Source organism: Myodes glareolus, chromosome 26, assembly GCF_982192425.1.
Source record: "Myodes glareolus chromosome 26, mMyoGla1.1, whole genome shotgun sequence".
NCBI classification, from domain to species: domain Eukaryota; kingdom Metazoa; phylum Chordata; class Mammalia; order Rodentia; family Cricetidae; genus Myodes; species Myodes glareolus.
The window spans coordinates 11532679-11545732 of NC_142051.1; the positions used below are offsets into that span (position 1 = coordinate 11532679).

A 13054-nucleotide genomic window follows, 5' to 3' on the forward strand; every position below is an offset into this window, starting at 1 on the left:
ACTTGGTTCCTTCAGCCAGTGTGTGGAGGGATCCCAGTGTGATCTCTGCTCTGCTCATACCTACCTAATGGGGCTACACTGGTTTGTGGCGGGTCCCTATCAAGCTATCACCTACCTCCCCTGCCCTTGCCTTTGTCCTCAGGGTGATTGCACACTCAGATAAGAACCGAATGACCGCCCACAACCTGGGAATTGTGTTTGGACCAACGCTGTTCCGCCCTGAGCAGGAGACCTCTGACATGACAGCCCACGTATTCTACCCTGGGCAGTTGATCCAGCTGATGCTCAACAACTTTGCGAGCCTCTTCACCTGACTGGGGCAAGGAGAAGGAAGACATGGCTATTTGTCAGCTGGTCTTCGGAGAGAGACGACATCCTGGGAGCTCTCTCCCGGAGGCCGCTCTTCCACTGCCCGGGGTCTCACCTGAGCTGTTAGATGTGGGAGAAGAGGAAGGTGTGTGAGCCCCACTTCCAGTCTCCCCAAGATGACACATGGGGTTCTTACTGAGCATTCCTTTATTCTCAGGAGACCTGTCGTTATTAAAGTGTTTTCCTGGAGCACACATAGACTACATACAGTCGTCAGCCCAGGCCTCCCATCTCTGGGCACCTCACGTGGCTGTCTAGCAAACATGATGTGCTGGGGATTCCTTATCCTTCTAGGCACTGGAGTTGAGGAATTGCGTCTCTCCAGGCAGAGACCCCAGTAAGACACTCATGTTGCCCACTGCCATGTTGGGGGGCCCAGAGGGAGATGGGGTATTTTTAGAGCTGTCCCCTTGCTCATGGGAAGGAGGAGGACTCAGCCCCTGGGCCTCATCCAGAATAGCCACGAAGTCCAGCTGAGTGCTGTCCAGGTCAAGAGAGTCCAGAGGGTTGGACACCTGTCCTTCAGGGGGAGGGTACAAGGCAGGACCTGCTCCCAATCTGCTTACTTCAGGATGGCCACAGCTGGGGTTGGTGCCCCCCACCTTGAGGGGTCCATAGCAAGAGGGTAGTGGGGGTAGAAGCCGGGGTGGCGCTGCTGCTGGTCTATGGGAAGGCCTGTTTACCCCGACTCCAAAAGTCTCATTGCATGATGAGGGGGTAGGAAAGGAGCCTGGCTTGTGATTGGCCAGAGTAGGTGCAAAGTCTGATCCATACATAGCTGCTGGCCCTTTGGCAGGGCTCTGATTGGCTTGGGAAATCCCCAGAAACTTGGAGCTCTGATATGGAAGTTCCTGGGTGGGGGGGCCTCCCCGGCCCTTGTCCTCCCACAGCAATTCCTGCTGCGACTGAACATAATTACACACAAGCTGAGCTTTGAGCTGTCCCGGGGGGTGAGAGAGGGAGTCAAAACTGAGGCCAGGCCTGTGTTCTGAGGGAAGATAATCTTGGGGAGACCGAGGATAGGGACCCGACTGGGGGTACTGGGGAGGGGGGGGCTGGGGATAATGAGAAAATGGAGGTTGTGGACCTGGGGACCCCTCACTGGGGTGGGCATTGAGGCAGGGTGCCAGTCCAGGGGAGTTAGACCCCACTGGGCACCCTTGTTCTGGTTTTACCTGCACTTGTCCATAATGTTCAAGTCGAGGACACTGGCTGTAGGCTTCATTTGCAGCCTTAGTGCCAGGGCACATTCCAGAATGGGAAGGAAACTCAGTCCATGTTTCTGGGGTGGGGTCAGGATAGGAGACCTGCTGAGGACAGTGGCTAGGGCCATAGCTGGTCAGTGGACCTGGGCCCCTAGCTCCATAGGGCTCAGCCGCCGTTCCCTCAGGCCCTCCATATCCCAGAGTATCCGCAGATGAGAAGTCCATGTATGGATTCAGACCATTGCCCATCATGGAAGTTCCAACCTCCGGCTCCTCCTGTAGCCCTCTAGTATCCATAGCAACATTTTCAGTGATGCTAGGGGGCTGTGGTGAATACACAGAGGTAGGGAGGTGGGGATCGAAGTTGCGCCCAGTTGTTACACTAGGGGGCGTGTGGACACATCCCAAGCTCTTGAACCGCTGGACTCTGGCTGGAGCAGGATGGTCAGCAGCCCGGGCTGGGTCACTGGCCCTCCGGGTGACCCCTGCATTGGGGTTGTATCCTGGGTACTCAGCTCGGCTTCTCCAAGGAGGTCCGGGAAGACTCCCCATCCGATCCAGGCTGTGTGCTGCAGTGGGTGGGGTGCCACTCCCTCTGGCTGACGCGTATCTCGCACGGAGCATGTACTGCTGGGCAGGTGTGAGGCCAGGTAGGGACGACACGCCATTCTCCGGTGGGGATCCCGGTGGGAAAGGGGAGGCCAGGGAGGAGCGGCGGCTGACTGTGTAGGCAGAGCTGACGCTGCTGGAGCTGCTGCTGCGGTGGTCAAGGGAGCCTGGGGGGCCCAGCCGGCGAGACCCGGGTGTGCCTGCAAATGAGAGAAGGCAGGTGGTAGGGAGCCCCGCGGTTCCCACCCTGTCGTCCCACAGGCTAGCCTTGACCTGGAACCCAAGGTAAAGAGTCCTAGGCTTCTTCGCTCCAGTCACGCTGTCTGTCTCCGTTCACCACACTTACTCTGTTTGGCCAAGGGTTCCAGGCAGTGACAGTTTTGTGCACTGCTGCACAGTGATGGGGATAGCACATCACAGAGGTACTGCCACCCTAGGCTCCAGTGGCGACCACAGGTGTATAACCGCCACACATAGATAGATATAATTTTCTGATCAACGGAAGAAAAGTATCTCCAAGGAAGGGGAGTATTTTTGTTTTTGTTTTTTGAGACAGGGTTTCCTCTGTGTTACACCCTAGCTGTCCTGGAGCTAGCTCTTGTAGATCAGACTGGCCTCGAACTCACAGAGATCCGCCTGCCTCCACCTCCAGACTGCTGGGATTAAAGGCCTGCACCTGACACCGCCAGACTTGGAAGGGGAGTATTTTTTCAGACAATAAAAAGATGCCACGTGACAATTCAAAGGATGACCTCATCACCGCAGCTTCAGGACAGATCCACAGCTCAGCAACACCTCCCACACCCAGGTCTCACCAGCATGGGTTAAGCTGGGCAGTTTGAGACCCCGGGACCCTATTGGCCGGAGTTGATGCAGCTGATCCAGCCTGAGGTTCTCCAGGCGGTGAAGAGTGGACAGTCCAGTGCCGGCAACAGAAGGCCCTTCATCCAGGCTGGACAGGTCCTCAGTGCTGCCCCCTGCAGTGCCGGTCATTTCCACACCGCTGTCAGTATTGGCTGCGCTGCCTGCTGGGGAGTGGTCACTGCTGCAGGAGGACTGCGCTCCAGGGCTCTGTTGCGGTTTCTGTGAGGAGGACAAGAGTGGAGCGTGGCACCCTCCCCCGGGGGAGTGGCTGAAGCCTACGTCCCAGTGTTCGCAAGGGCTGAGGACAGATATATGAGGGTAGAGAGGACTAAGCAGGCAAGAAGTTGGGGGGTGAACTAGAGGGGCCCCAAAGTGAATGTGCTGGACCAATTAGACAATGGACAATTCTAACGTCACCCTTAGATCTGGGGTCAGCCAGGGAGCAACACTAAAATTAGAGACAGGTAGACTGACTGCAGAAGACTGCACGTAGGAAGGTATGCTTCTAGGGAGAGGTCAGCAGGGCATGATGGGATACAGAGGCAAGATTTCCGAGGCTGGCTCACCATTGCACCCTCGGGCACAGTCAGTCGGCTCTCTTCCCTTATGGATCCTCCTTCCCTTTCCCGCTTGGGTTCCACTGTGGAAAGGGACGGTGCCCGTGGCAACGGGCCATCACCTCGATGCCGCTTGGTCACGTGGGCATCAGGACCATGCACTGTCTTGACGTGTTTGCGGAGTGAGCTGGGATCTGTGTAGCGCTTGGTGCAGCCAGGGAGCTTGCACACATATGGCTTCTGTGGAGTAGCGTTGCCAAGTCGAAGGCCAAGGGATCAAGGCAGAACACAAACAGAATGGGAAAAGCCACAAGGGGTAAGTGAGGGAGCACACACAGCCTTCGAGGAAGGAAGGGGAACGCGAGCTCTTGGTGGAGTAAATCATGAGGCTTATAGAAGGATTATAAAACAGAAGGTGCGGGTACAAAAAAAGAGGGTGACCATCTCCCCCAACCCCAAGGCTGTGAGGCCACACAAATTCAGAAGTTGAAGGGGTCAGGGGTCTGCTTAACATGGACCCTTTGCCTGGCTAGACCAAACATTTTTCAGAAGTTTCCTGTATAAATTACATAGCAAGGGGAACTCACGGCCGGAGTCCTGGGTTAGGGGGCTCTTTACCGGGGGAAACACTTAGACGTGTCTCAAGTGGGAAGAGTCTCGTAGTTCGGGCATTCACCTCATTGGAGTGCGTCCGATTCTGGTGCTTGGCGCGGTCACTGGCGTTGCTGAAGGCCTTGCTGCAGCCTTCATGTTCACACATGTAAGGTTTCTCACCCGTGTGCGACCGAAGATGAGTCTTCAGGTTTTCAAGACGTGAGTATGACTTCCGACACCCTTCAAACTAAAAGGGTCAAGCCACGTTTCTCAGACAGGGCACAGAAATTTAACGATTTACACCAGAGAATATAACTAAAACTGGCAGGCCATGAGGAGCCAAAGAATACCAGGATTTGGGCACAAGGGCAGGAGGGATCTAAAGGCGGAGGAAGCTGGAGACGGCTCAGGGTGGGGGACACGGTGAAGTAGGGAGCATCTTGAGCAGGTGTCCTGGCATAGAGCTTAAACTGTCCTAGAGAGACGTCAGGAGGGTCCTTCAGCAACGATGCAGAGCCTATCCACTAGGAAATGGAGCAGCAAGAATACTAAGGAAGCCAGACAATGGTGTGGCACAGGCCTTAAATCCCAGAACTCAGGAGGCAGAGGCAGGCAGATCTCTGTGAGTTCGAGGCCAGCCTGCTCTACAAAAGCTAGTTCCAGGACAGGCTCTAAAGAGAAACCCTGTCTTGAAATACAAAAAAAAAAAAAAAAAAAAAAAAAAAAAAAAAAAAAAAAAAGAATACTAAAGAACCCACAAGGGATTCATAATGTTTTCATTTATTTTATTATTGTTTTGGTTTTTCTACCCGGGTTTCTCTGTGTAGCCTGAACTGTCCTGGAACTCACTCTGTAGACCAGACTGGCCTTGAACTCACAGAGATCTGCCTGCCTCTGCCTCCTGAGTGGCGGTGATTAAAAGCTTGTGTCACCATGTCTGGCTATTAATTTGGTTTTATGAGACAGGATCTCACTGTGTAGTCTTGGCTGACCTTGAACTCACCATGGAGACCAAGCTAGTCTCAAAATGATAGAGATTTTCTTGCCTCTGCATTTCTAGGACTGAACTTAAAGGCATGCACCACCAAGCCCAGCATGTTTTCATTTCTTTTAAAATCAAAAGGGGAGGAAATATTTTTGATCCAAAACTTAATTTTGCTATATTTTTGTTTGTTATTTGTTTGTTTGTTTGTTTATGGGATAGAATATTACTGTATCACCCTGACTAGCCTGGAACTCATCACATAGACCAAACTGGCCTTGAATTCAGAGAGATCTGCTTGCCTTTGCCGCCTGGCTTGTTTTTGTTCTTTGGGATTTTTTTCTCTCCCTTTTTTGAGACCCAGTCTTAAACTCTAGATTCTCTCGCCTCAGCTTCCCAAGTGCTAGTTTTATAGATATGTACCATACCATACCATACCATACCATACCATACCATACCATACCAAGAACATATTTTAGGGCCAGTAAAATGGCTCAGTGATTAGAGGTGTCTGTGGCCAGGGCTGAAAACCTGAGTTTGATTCCCCAGGACCCACATAGTGAAAGATGAGAACTGAGTCCTGCAAGCTGCCTGCTGACCTCCACATACACACCTTGGAATACAAGCCCCCACCCCATAAACTGCCACCGAAAACATCTTAATATATATCACTATGTCTATCTTTCTATGAATGCAGTCTTCAGGAAGATTTTAAACACTTGCTTACAAAGGAAGGGACATTGAAGGCACAAGTCTACCTTGGACCCTATGGATTTGGCACCAGTATGGGGAGGAATGGGTGCCTCACCGTGCATTTGTGCGGCTTCTCGCCCGTGTGTCGGCGCATGTGCACCACCAGCATGTACTGGGCTTTGAAAGGCCTCAGCTCCCTGGAGCAGCCCCCCCAGTGGCACACGAACTCCTTCCGCTCCCCATGGATGTGCTCACTGTTGATATGCTGAGGAGGGAGAAGACGAGGCTTTCCGGGGTTCCTGATGTCACCCGAACCCAGGACATAACTCTCAGTCCCCCCCCCACACTCAACCTCCTCAGCTCTGTCTCTTGGGGGAGTAGGGGTCACAAATCCCACACCCTAGGTCTTCTAGAGCAGAATTACTCCAAGCTTTGGTTCTGAGGAACCGAGCTTGCAATCTCTGACCCCTGTACCCTTGAACGTCCTGCCCTGGGGCAGGCCATAAAGCCCACTCTGTCTCCCACAGGCTCCCACCAACCATCTGTTACTCCCTGGGGCTCACGTGCACCAGCTGCTCCTGGGAATCAAACTCCTGACTGCAGCCGTCCCAGCGGCAGTCAGTCTCATACACGGACTCAGGCTCAGGTTTCTCCTCCAGGTCCTCCCGCCCATCCAGCATCCCCAGCAGGGGATCCTAGGGCAAGGGAGACCCTCTTAGGGTCACTGGTGGCAAGTTTTGCTTTGCTCAGGTCCCACAAAGAAAGCCCCGCCCTTCCTCTTACCTGTGTGCCCGTGGAGTTGGGGCTAGACATGTCACCTTCCAGAGGCTCCTCTGGGCACTTGCCCACCAGCATGTCCAGCTCTGACTTCAGCTTCCCCAGGGGAAGAGGTGAGGGTAATGAGGAAGGAGTAGTCAGAAGGAAAGGTTTGCCAGGTCCTTCTGCCCTACAGGCCCCCACCCAAATATCAGGAACCCCGTGAGTGAGGAAGGGCTTCCTCCACAGCCCCCACTGCTGAGTGGGATGAACAGAAGGTGTGCTCTCATCTGGGAGAGCCCGAGTCAGCCCCGAAGGGTGAACCTACCTACCATCGACACCTCTACCTTCCTAGTACCAAAGGCTTTTACGTCCGCCGTCTTCCTTCACCTGCCCCGCCGCTAAGCCTACCACCCACCTATCCTGAGCTGGGGAAGTCAAGTATGAGGGCATTGTGGAGAGCCCCACCTGGCAGGTCGGACGCGGTCCCCGGGACTGAGGACGCAGCATCATTGCACCCCGAGTGGAATCGTGTGGAGCGCAGGGCTGGACACCATAGGAAGGCGAAGTCCCTTTTTGGTGGCTCATCTGGGGTGGGAATCCTAGAGATGGACTAGGCAAAGAGGAGGCTGTTATTTAAGACTATCAGTCACTAGAGTTCTTGCTCTATTTTGTGAGTTTCGGGAAGGCGTGGTTGAATAAGCCCCGGGGGAGTCTCTGAAAAGGGTGCAGTGCTTTGGGAGGGGTAGGGATTGAAGTTGGGGTGGAGGTTTGAAGGGTCTGAGTCCTCTCATGGGTTCCAGGACATATTTTAGGGGCCTCTTAGTTTGAGGCTGCCAGCACCTCATGGTGCCAATGGAGAGGTGGCCATAGGAACCTCCTGGAGATGTGCAGCGGGAGTTGATGAATGCCACCAGGGAGCTGGGCGAGGTCCGGATAACTGTTTGTAGATCCAGGCTGGCATCAGACAGGGGTGAGATAGAGAGTGCCCGCTTCTTTGTCAGTTTGACGGAACTCCGGGAAGGAGGAAAGAGTGGCCCTATGGCAGGAGACAGGAGTCAGGATGCCGCAACGGGGACTGGAGAGAGGGCTCAGTAGTTAAGAGCACTTGCTGTTCTTCCTAAGGACTTGAGTGTGGCTTCCCGCACCCACATCAGGTGTCTCACAACCACTACCTGTAACTCCAGCTCCAAGGATGCCCCACACCTTTGGCCTCCCAGGACACCAGCATGCACACGTGCACACCCACACAGACACAAACACACACACTGCTTAAAAAAATAAAATTTAAAAAGAAAAGATATGGTAAAGGTACATGTCTCTGTGCACTCAGCGTGGGGCCTGACTTAAAAAAGCAAAATGGTTTTTTGTTTGTTTGTTTGTTTTTTGTCTTGCTCTACCTCGGACCTCTTGATTGTTTTCTGATCCCTTTCATCTCTGAACATCTCTTCCACCATGTTGGATCCTTGCCTTCCCACTTTCTCCTTCAGAACCAGTCCCAGAGGGGAGAGAGGGGAGAGGGGGTTCCTGAGTCCTCACCCTCGGTACAGCCGCTGGTCTCTCTGGCAGACCCATAACCCTGGGGCCCTGACATAAAGTTGGCTTGGTGGCAAAAGGGCAAACCAGAAAATCCTAGAAAAGAGAGACAGCTGGACAGGGGCATTCGGATGGGGCGAGACAGGGCTTACCTCGAGACCCCTCATAAGGTAAGATCCCAGACTCAACGCACACATGACATGGGGTCTCAAATCCTCCTGTAGATAAGAAACTAGCGTGGGGTAGGGATGAGTTGGAGGGATCCCGGGAGTAGGTGAGAGACCTGCCAAGTCCTCAAGCCCCAGGGACTGGTAAACACACTCACCTTCTGTTCCCATGCTGGGGACCCCTTGGCTGGGGAGGGGCCGGAGACAGCATGGCTCACCATAGCTATTGACTTGGGGTGGAGTCATTGAGTTGTACATGGTGTCTCAGGGAAGAACGAGGGGCACTGTAGGAAGGAGTGCAGATTTGCCAAGTCATAAAGATGACGAGGAACAAGAATGGCAATCTCAGGCACAAGACCGCAGCCAACATGCCCCTAACTTCTCTGAGATTGATCATGGAAATCAAGTTGAAAATTATGCCATTCAACAGCATTAAGAAGAGAACTCCCATAAAGCAAGGAGAAGTCTGTAAGTCTGGGGGTTCTTTTGGGGGAACCCGGTGTCTCATGGTCTGTGTATGCACATGGGGAAATTATGGACTAATTGATCCAACATAAACTCCAGGCGACTTTAATATCATGATCCCCTCACTGCTTCTCCTTCTGGCCACGGCCAGCTTTGAAGAGTGTGTTGGAGAAACACTGACTTCATGCCAGGGACTGCTTGCTCTCTCTGAGCGCCAGCCCAAGAACGCATGTATGTGCAATCTCTCCCGTGTCCAGTAGAGGGAGACCTCGCTTCAGTCCAGATTGGCTGGTGGGGCCAGAAGAGAACATAAATGATCTGTCCTCTTAGACAAGAGAAATGTGTGGGAGGGAGCAAGGCTTAGGAGCAGAGTGTCTCCCGTCTGTTGAGTAAAAAGGATGGAAGCTAAAGTCATTCTGAGGCGGTTTGAGTCTGGGCCTACTTAACCCTTCTGGTCGAGGGGAACTGGAAAGGAACTTTGAGGAAGAGGCTTAATGAGGATGAGAAAACAAAACTCCTCTAATTAGGAAGGAGCAGGAGAGCAAGGAGATGGTGCGAGGTCCGGTTTTCCTTCTCTCAACCAGTTTTCACTCCACTCCACGTTTTTCGGTCTTCCGGGAGCGGAGGGTGGGGTGGGGCGGGGTGGGGTGGAGAACCACCGGGAGCGGGCCGGCCGGCGCGGTGGGTGATCCCGGGATGCTGGGATTTAGGGTGAGGGCGGGGCAAAATGGAGAACGGAACCCTACGACCCAGCCCAAGAGCTGTAGCCTGGGTTGTACCTATGCTAACTCCTCCTTTTCCAGCTGAGTCCCGGATCCCGCATCCAAGACCTCCCAACTCGACCTTGGCACTAACGTTGGGGGTGGGGGGCACAGCTGGCTGGCAGCTGGATGAGGGGCACGTCTTCTACCTCCTCTGCTATGACTCATTCAAGGGAAGGGGGAGGACTTGTAAACGACCCCCAGACGCTAGATGCTCCCTCAAAGATATCACTCCTATCTCCTGTCCCATTGCCTGATTACCCCAGGAGACCCGATGAAAATGGGGCGACAGCCCTCTTCTCCCACGCGCGCCACAGCCTACACTCACGCCTCCCTCTTCATACTAGTAAATATGTCGCTAGCTAGCTTTTCCAGTTTCAGTGAAGGCTTTTTGGGCGGGATGGGGCAGAGCACACTCAGAGTTACCCTGCCAGAGACCCGAATCATCTTCAGTGTCTATTTTCCAGAGTCCCGTACGTACCCCTTCTCCCCAACTCCCAGGAGTCGGCCCCACCCCCTTCTCCCGGTCCCGCCTTCCCCGCCCCCGTGCCTTCTCGGCCCACCCAAGTCGCCGCCGCAGGCTCCGGCTGCAGACGGCTCAGCTTCCCCCGCCCGCCTGGGGAGCCCAGAAAAGCGGGGGGGGGGGGGGGGATGAAGGGTGGAACATTCTTCCCTTCTCTCAGCGCATCCTAAAAGCAGGCAGCGGCGCGCGCGCGGGGGGGGGGAATCACTATTGGAAAGTGGGGTCCCTATAGTGGAGTAGGAAAGAAACCAGGAACTACAGAAAGCAGGGCATGAGTAAATAAGGTGTGCACGGAGAGGACACCTTGGATTCCAGAGTTTCTCAGCTGGCTTCCTAAGGGTTAACCCCTATAGACCCCCGGGAACCCCCTAGTGACGTCAAGGGCGAGTCGGAGACGTCCGTCCGGCGGGGATGCCCAGGGAGATAATGGGGGGGGTCCTTCTGAACCCCGCCCCCTAGAGAAAAATCACTCGCGTTCTCAAGAACTTTTCTCCCAGAAAGCTGCCCATCTTTCTCCCTGAACCAGAAGGAAAGACCTAAACCATAAAGTCCTCAGTTCTCTAAAACCCTCGGCCTCTATGGAGTTCCCTTTCCTTGATCCCGTCCCCAAAGCTAACTGTCCTGGGTTGATTGTTTCAGGGTCATGGGGCCTGAAAGAGGATTCAGAGCGGGGAGCAAGGGCAGGCAGGGTGGTCTAAGCCAGAGGAGGGGCCTCGGTCCCCAGCTCCCGTTTGGGCGGGGGGCCAACCGGGATACACAAGCTGGCAGTGGCCAGTGGTCCCGCTCTGCCCCAGTAGGGGTCTCCTGGCGCCTGGCTTCAGCTGCCCCGGTGGTCCTGAGGTCAGAGGGTCAAGAAAAGGTCTCCCCAGCTCTTGCTCAGGGCCCTGCCCACAGTCCTTCAGACTAAGAAGCACAAATTTCTTAGGGATTTTTTCTAAGGCCTACACTACACAAAACCCACCCAGCTTCCTTCTTAGTCCAAAAACACTCCTTTGCCCCCAAACCCAAGCTTCTACCGGGCCATCTGTCACAACACAGGTCAAGAGTCCAATCCCAGCCCGGGCCTCAGTGATTTTGTTGCCTCAAACACTCCTATTCCCACCGCATTGAGCGCTCCCTCCTTTTGCGGTGGGTCCCCTCTTAGGAACACTGACGTCTTTCCAACGGCGCTCAGAGACGCACCTGGAGTTCCGTCTACCACGCAGACCTCCAGCTGGCCGTCCCAACAGCCTCTTCATGCCAACCTCAAGAAAGGGAGATATTTCTAATATGTGGGAGAGTACAAAGAGACCCAAGACAGACAGACTGCCGGAAGAAAAAGGAGATACGGAGAAAAGGAGGCACAAATTAAAGCCAAACAAGAAAAACATTCAAACTTCCTAATGGCTCACCCCAATCTATCCCACCCCATATTGTCTCTGCGCCCCAGGTCTCCTTGAGGGATAGGGTGAGTCCCAAGGCATCAGAGCATCTCCTCATCCCCCTCCCCCACTGCTCCCAGGTGGTCTCCTCTCTTGCCCCCCTCTCACCTCCGTCGGGGCGCAGGGCTCAGGATGCGTGGTCCAGGGTTGGAAACTGGGCTGGGGGGTGTGCGGCGGGGAGGGGGGGCGACAGGGCCACTGCAGCGCAGCTTCAGTGCCACCCCACCCCCCCAACCTGGCCCCCAGCCCTCCCGCCGGCCCAGCCCGCCGGGCCGCGAGCCGGGACCACCCGCGAGAAGCGCAAACTTTTTTTTTTTCCTTTTGCAAAAACTTTTTCTCGCTCTTGCCACCGGCGCACGCCCGCTGTTCCCGCTCACTTCCCTCCAATATCCTTCCTTCAGGCCGTTCTAGAAGATGAAGTGGGGTGGCTAGAAGTTAGAGAGGGGGTGCCGGGCTTATGGCACCCCCAGGACCCCCAGGATCCTCCCCCTCCCTTGAGGGACCCTATACTGCCTACTACCCCCCCTCCCGAACACGCTGCTCTTGGTGGGCAGTAAATCCCGGCGCGGATTCATGGATCGGCTGTCCACGAAGAGGACTTGAACCAGAGCCAGGAAAACATTGAGGAAAATATTGCGAGGCTGGAGAGGACGGTGGGGGAGCGGGAAGGGAGGAGGGGGAGAAACACACCCCAGAAAGTTAACTTTGAAGGTACGGCCGATGGCTTTCGTTGGTCTTAACTGAGCATTCTCCATGCTGTGGTCTATAGGCCAGCCTCACTCTTAGATTGGAACGTGGAGGATTTGGGAGAGTTGGGGTTTGAGCAAGAGGAGTTGGGTTGGCTGTGGTAGAACGTTTTGGGGGTGCGGCCTAAGGAACATGAAAGAGGAACATGGGCTTAAGTTCTAAGTACCAGGTGTGTGTTCACAGATCACTGAAGTGTCCTCTGTCTTGGTACCTCTCCAGAGAACCTTCGTTGTCCATCTCCAAATTCTGGAGACTGCTGCCACCTCCACACCGCTCTCTTTAAGGCTTTTTGTGCCCTCTGCTGGTCGGCTTCGCACATGGCACTCCTATGTGCCGAGTCTAGTTGGTCGCCCTGGCGATTTTAAGGAAATTTGACAGATTCCTGTTGGCAAGGCCCAGGTAGGAGCCCAGGGAGGGAGCTGCGTGAGTCTGAAGAAACAGAAGGGCACGCCAGGGGAGACTGCTAGTTCCTCAAGGTGGTGCCTGATGGGGGAGTAGCCTGTCTTTTTGGATTTGTGTTGTAGTGGCGACTGGACACGGAGGAGAGGGCAGCTAGTTCCGTTTCCCACCGGGGAGAGAAGTCAAGGCATGGCACCTTGAAAGCAGCCCGTGCCCAAGCGCTGCTCTAAGCCACCTTCTTGGGCCTGCAAAGTATGTTTTTTTTTAAAAAGCAACAACAAAACGAAAACGAAGTGAAGCTAGGGACGGGTCTGAGACCTTACAAAGGCCAGTAGCGATTGTGGGGTGGGAGCAGAAAAAGAGTCAACCTGCCGCTCCATTCGTAGAAGATACAAGGGAGCCAACA

General features: G+C 54.4%; 2 protein-coding genes across 11 annotated transcripts in view; one reads left to right on the forward strand and one right to left on the reverse strand.

Moving 5' to 3' along the window:
- The window catches only part of Arhgap9 (Rho GTPase activating protein 9), a 19396-nt gene extending 18833 nt beyond the window's left edge, over positions 1–563 (forward strand). For all 8 annotated transcript variants that reach the window (XM_085683177.2, XM_085683178.2, XM_048418516.3 and 5 more), the window contains one exon: positions 143–563. In XM_085683177.2, the coding sequence (XP_085539303.2) occupies positions 143–314 (172 nt within the window). In that variant the 3' untranslated portion in view covers positions 315–563. The remainder of the gene's footprint in view (positions 1–142) is intronic.
- On the reverse strand, positions 499–12000 carry Gli1 (GLI family zinc finger 1). 3 transcript variants are annotated; one of them, XM_087902053.1, is made up of 13 exons: positions 11611–12000; positions 11264–11325; positions 8491–8616; positions 8169–8261; positions 7473–7668; positions 7098–7242; positions 6657–6746; positions 6437–6568; positions 5989–6138; positions 4281–4445; positions 3614–3844; positions 2999–3266; positions 499–2383 (listed from the first exon to the last, which is right to left on the reverse strand). In XM_087902053.1, exons 3-13 carry the CDS (start codon positions 8588–8590, stop codon positions 660–662), a joined length of 3294 nt encoding a protein of 1097 aa, XP_087758179.1. In that variant the 5' UTR covers positions 8591–8616; positions 11264–11325; positions 11611–12000; the 3' UTR covers positions 499–659. The 3 variants fall into 3 exon arrangements, with proteins under 3 accessions (XP_087758179.1, XP_087758180.1, XP_087758181.1); XM_087902054.1 differs by having other exon boundaries at positions 11264–11386; XM_087902055.1 differs by lacking the exon at positions 11264–11325.
- Between the last annotated feature and the right edge of the window lie 1054 nt (positions 12001–13054).

Bases quoted from the DNA above. Each gene is read 5' to 3' on its own strand.
- Gli1 (XM_087902055.1), bottom strand. From the start codon at position 8,590: ATGTACAACTCAATGACTCCACCCCAAGTCAATAGCTATGGTGAGCCA. The intron at 8,262-8,490 runs GTGAGTGTGTTT...TCTCTTTTCTAG, and splicing joins CCCCAGCATGGGAACAGAAG to GATTTTCTGGTTTGCCCTTT. The intron at 6,569-6,656 runs GTAAGAGGAAGG...CCCTTGCCCTAG, and splicing joins CCAACTCCACGGGCACACAG to GATCCCCTGCTGGGGATGCT.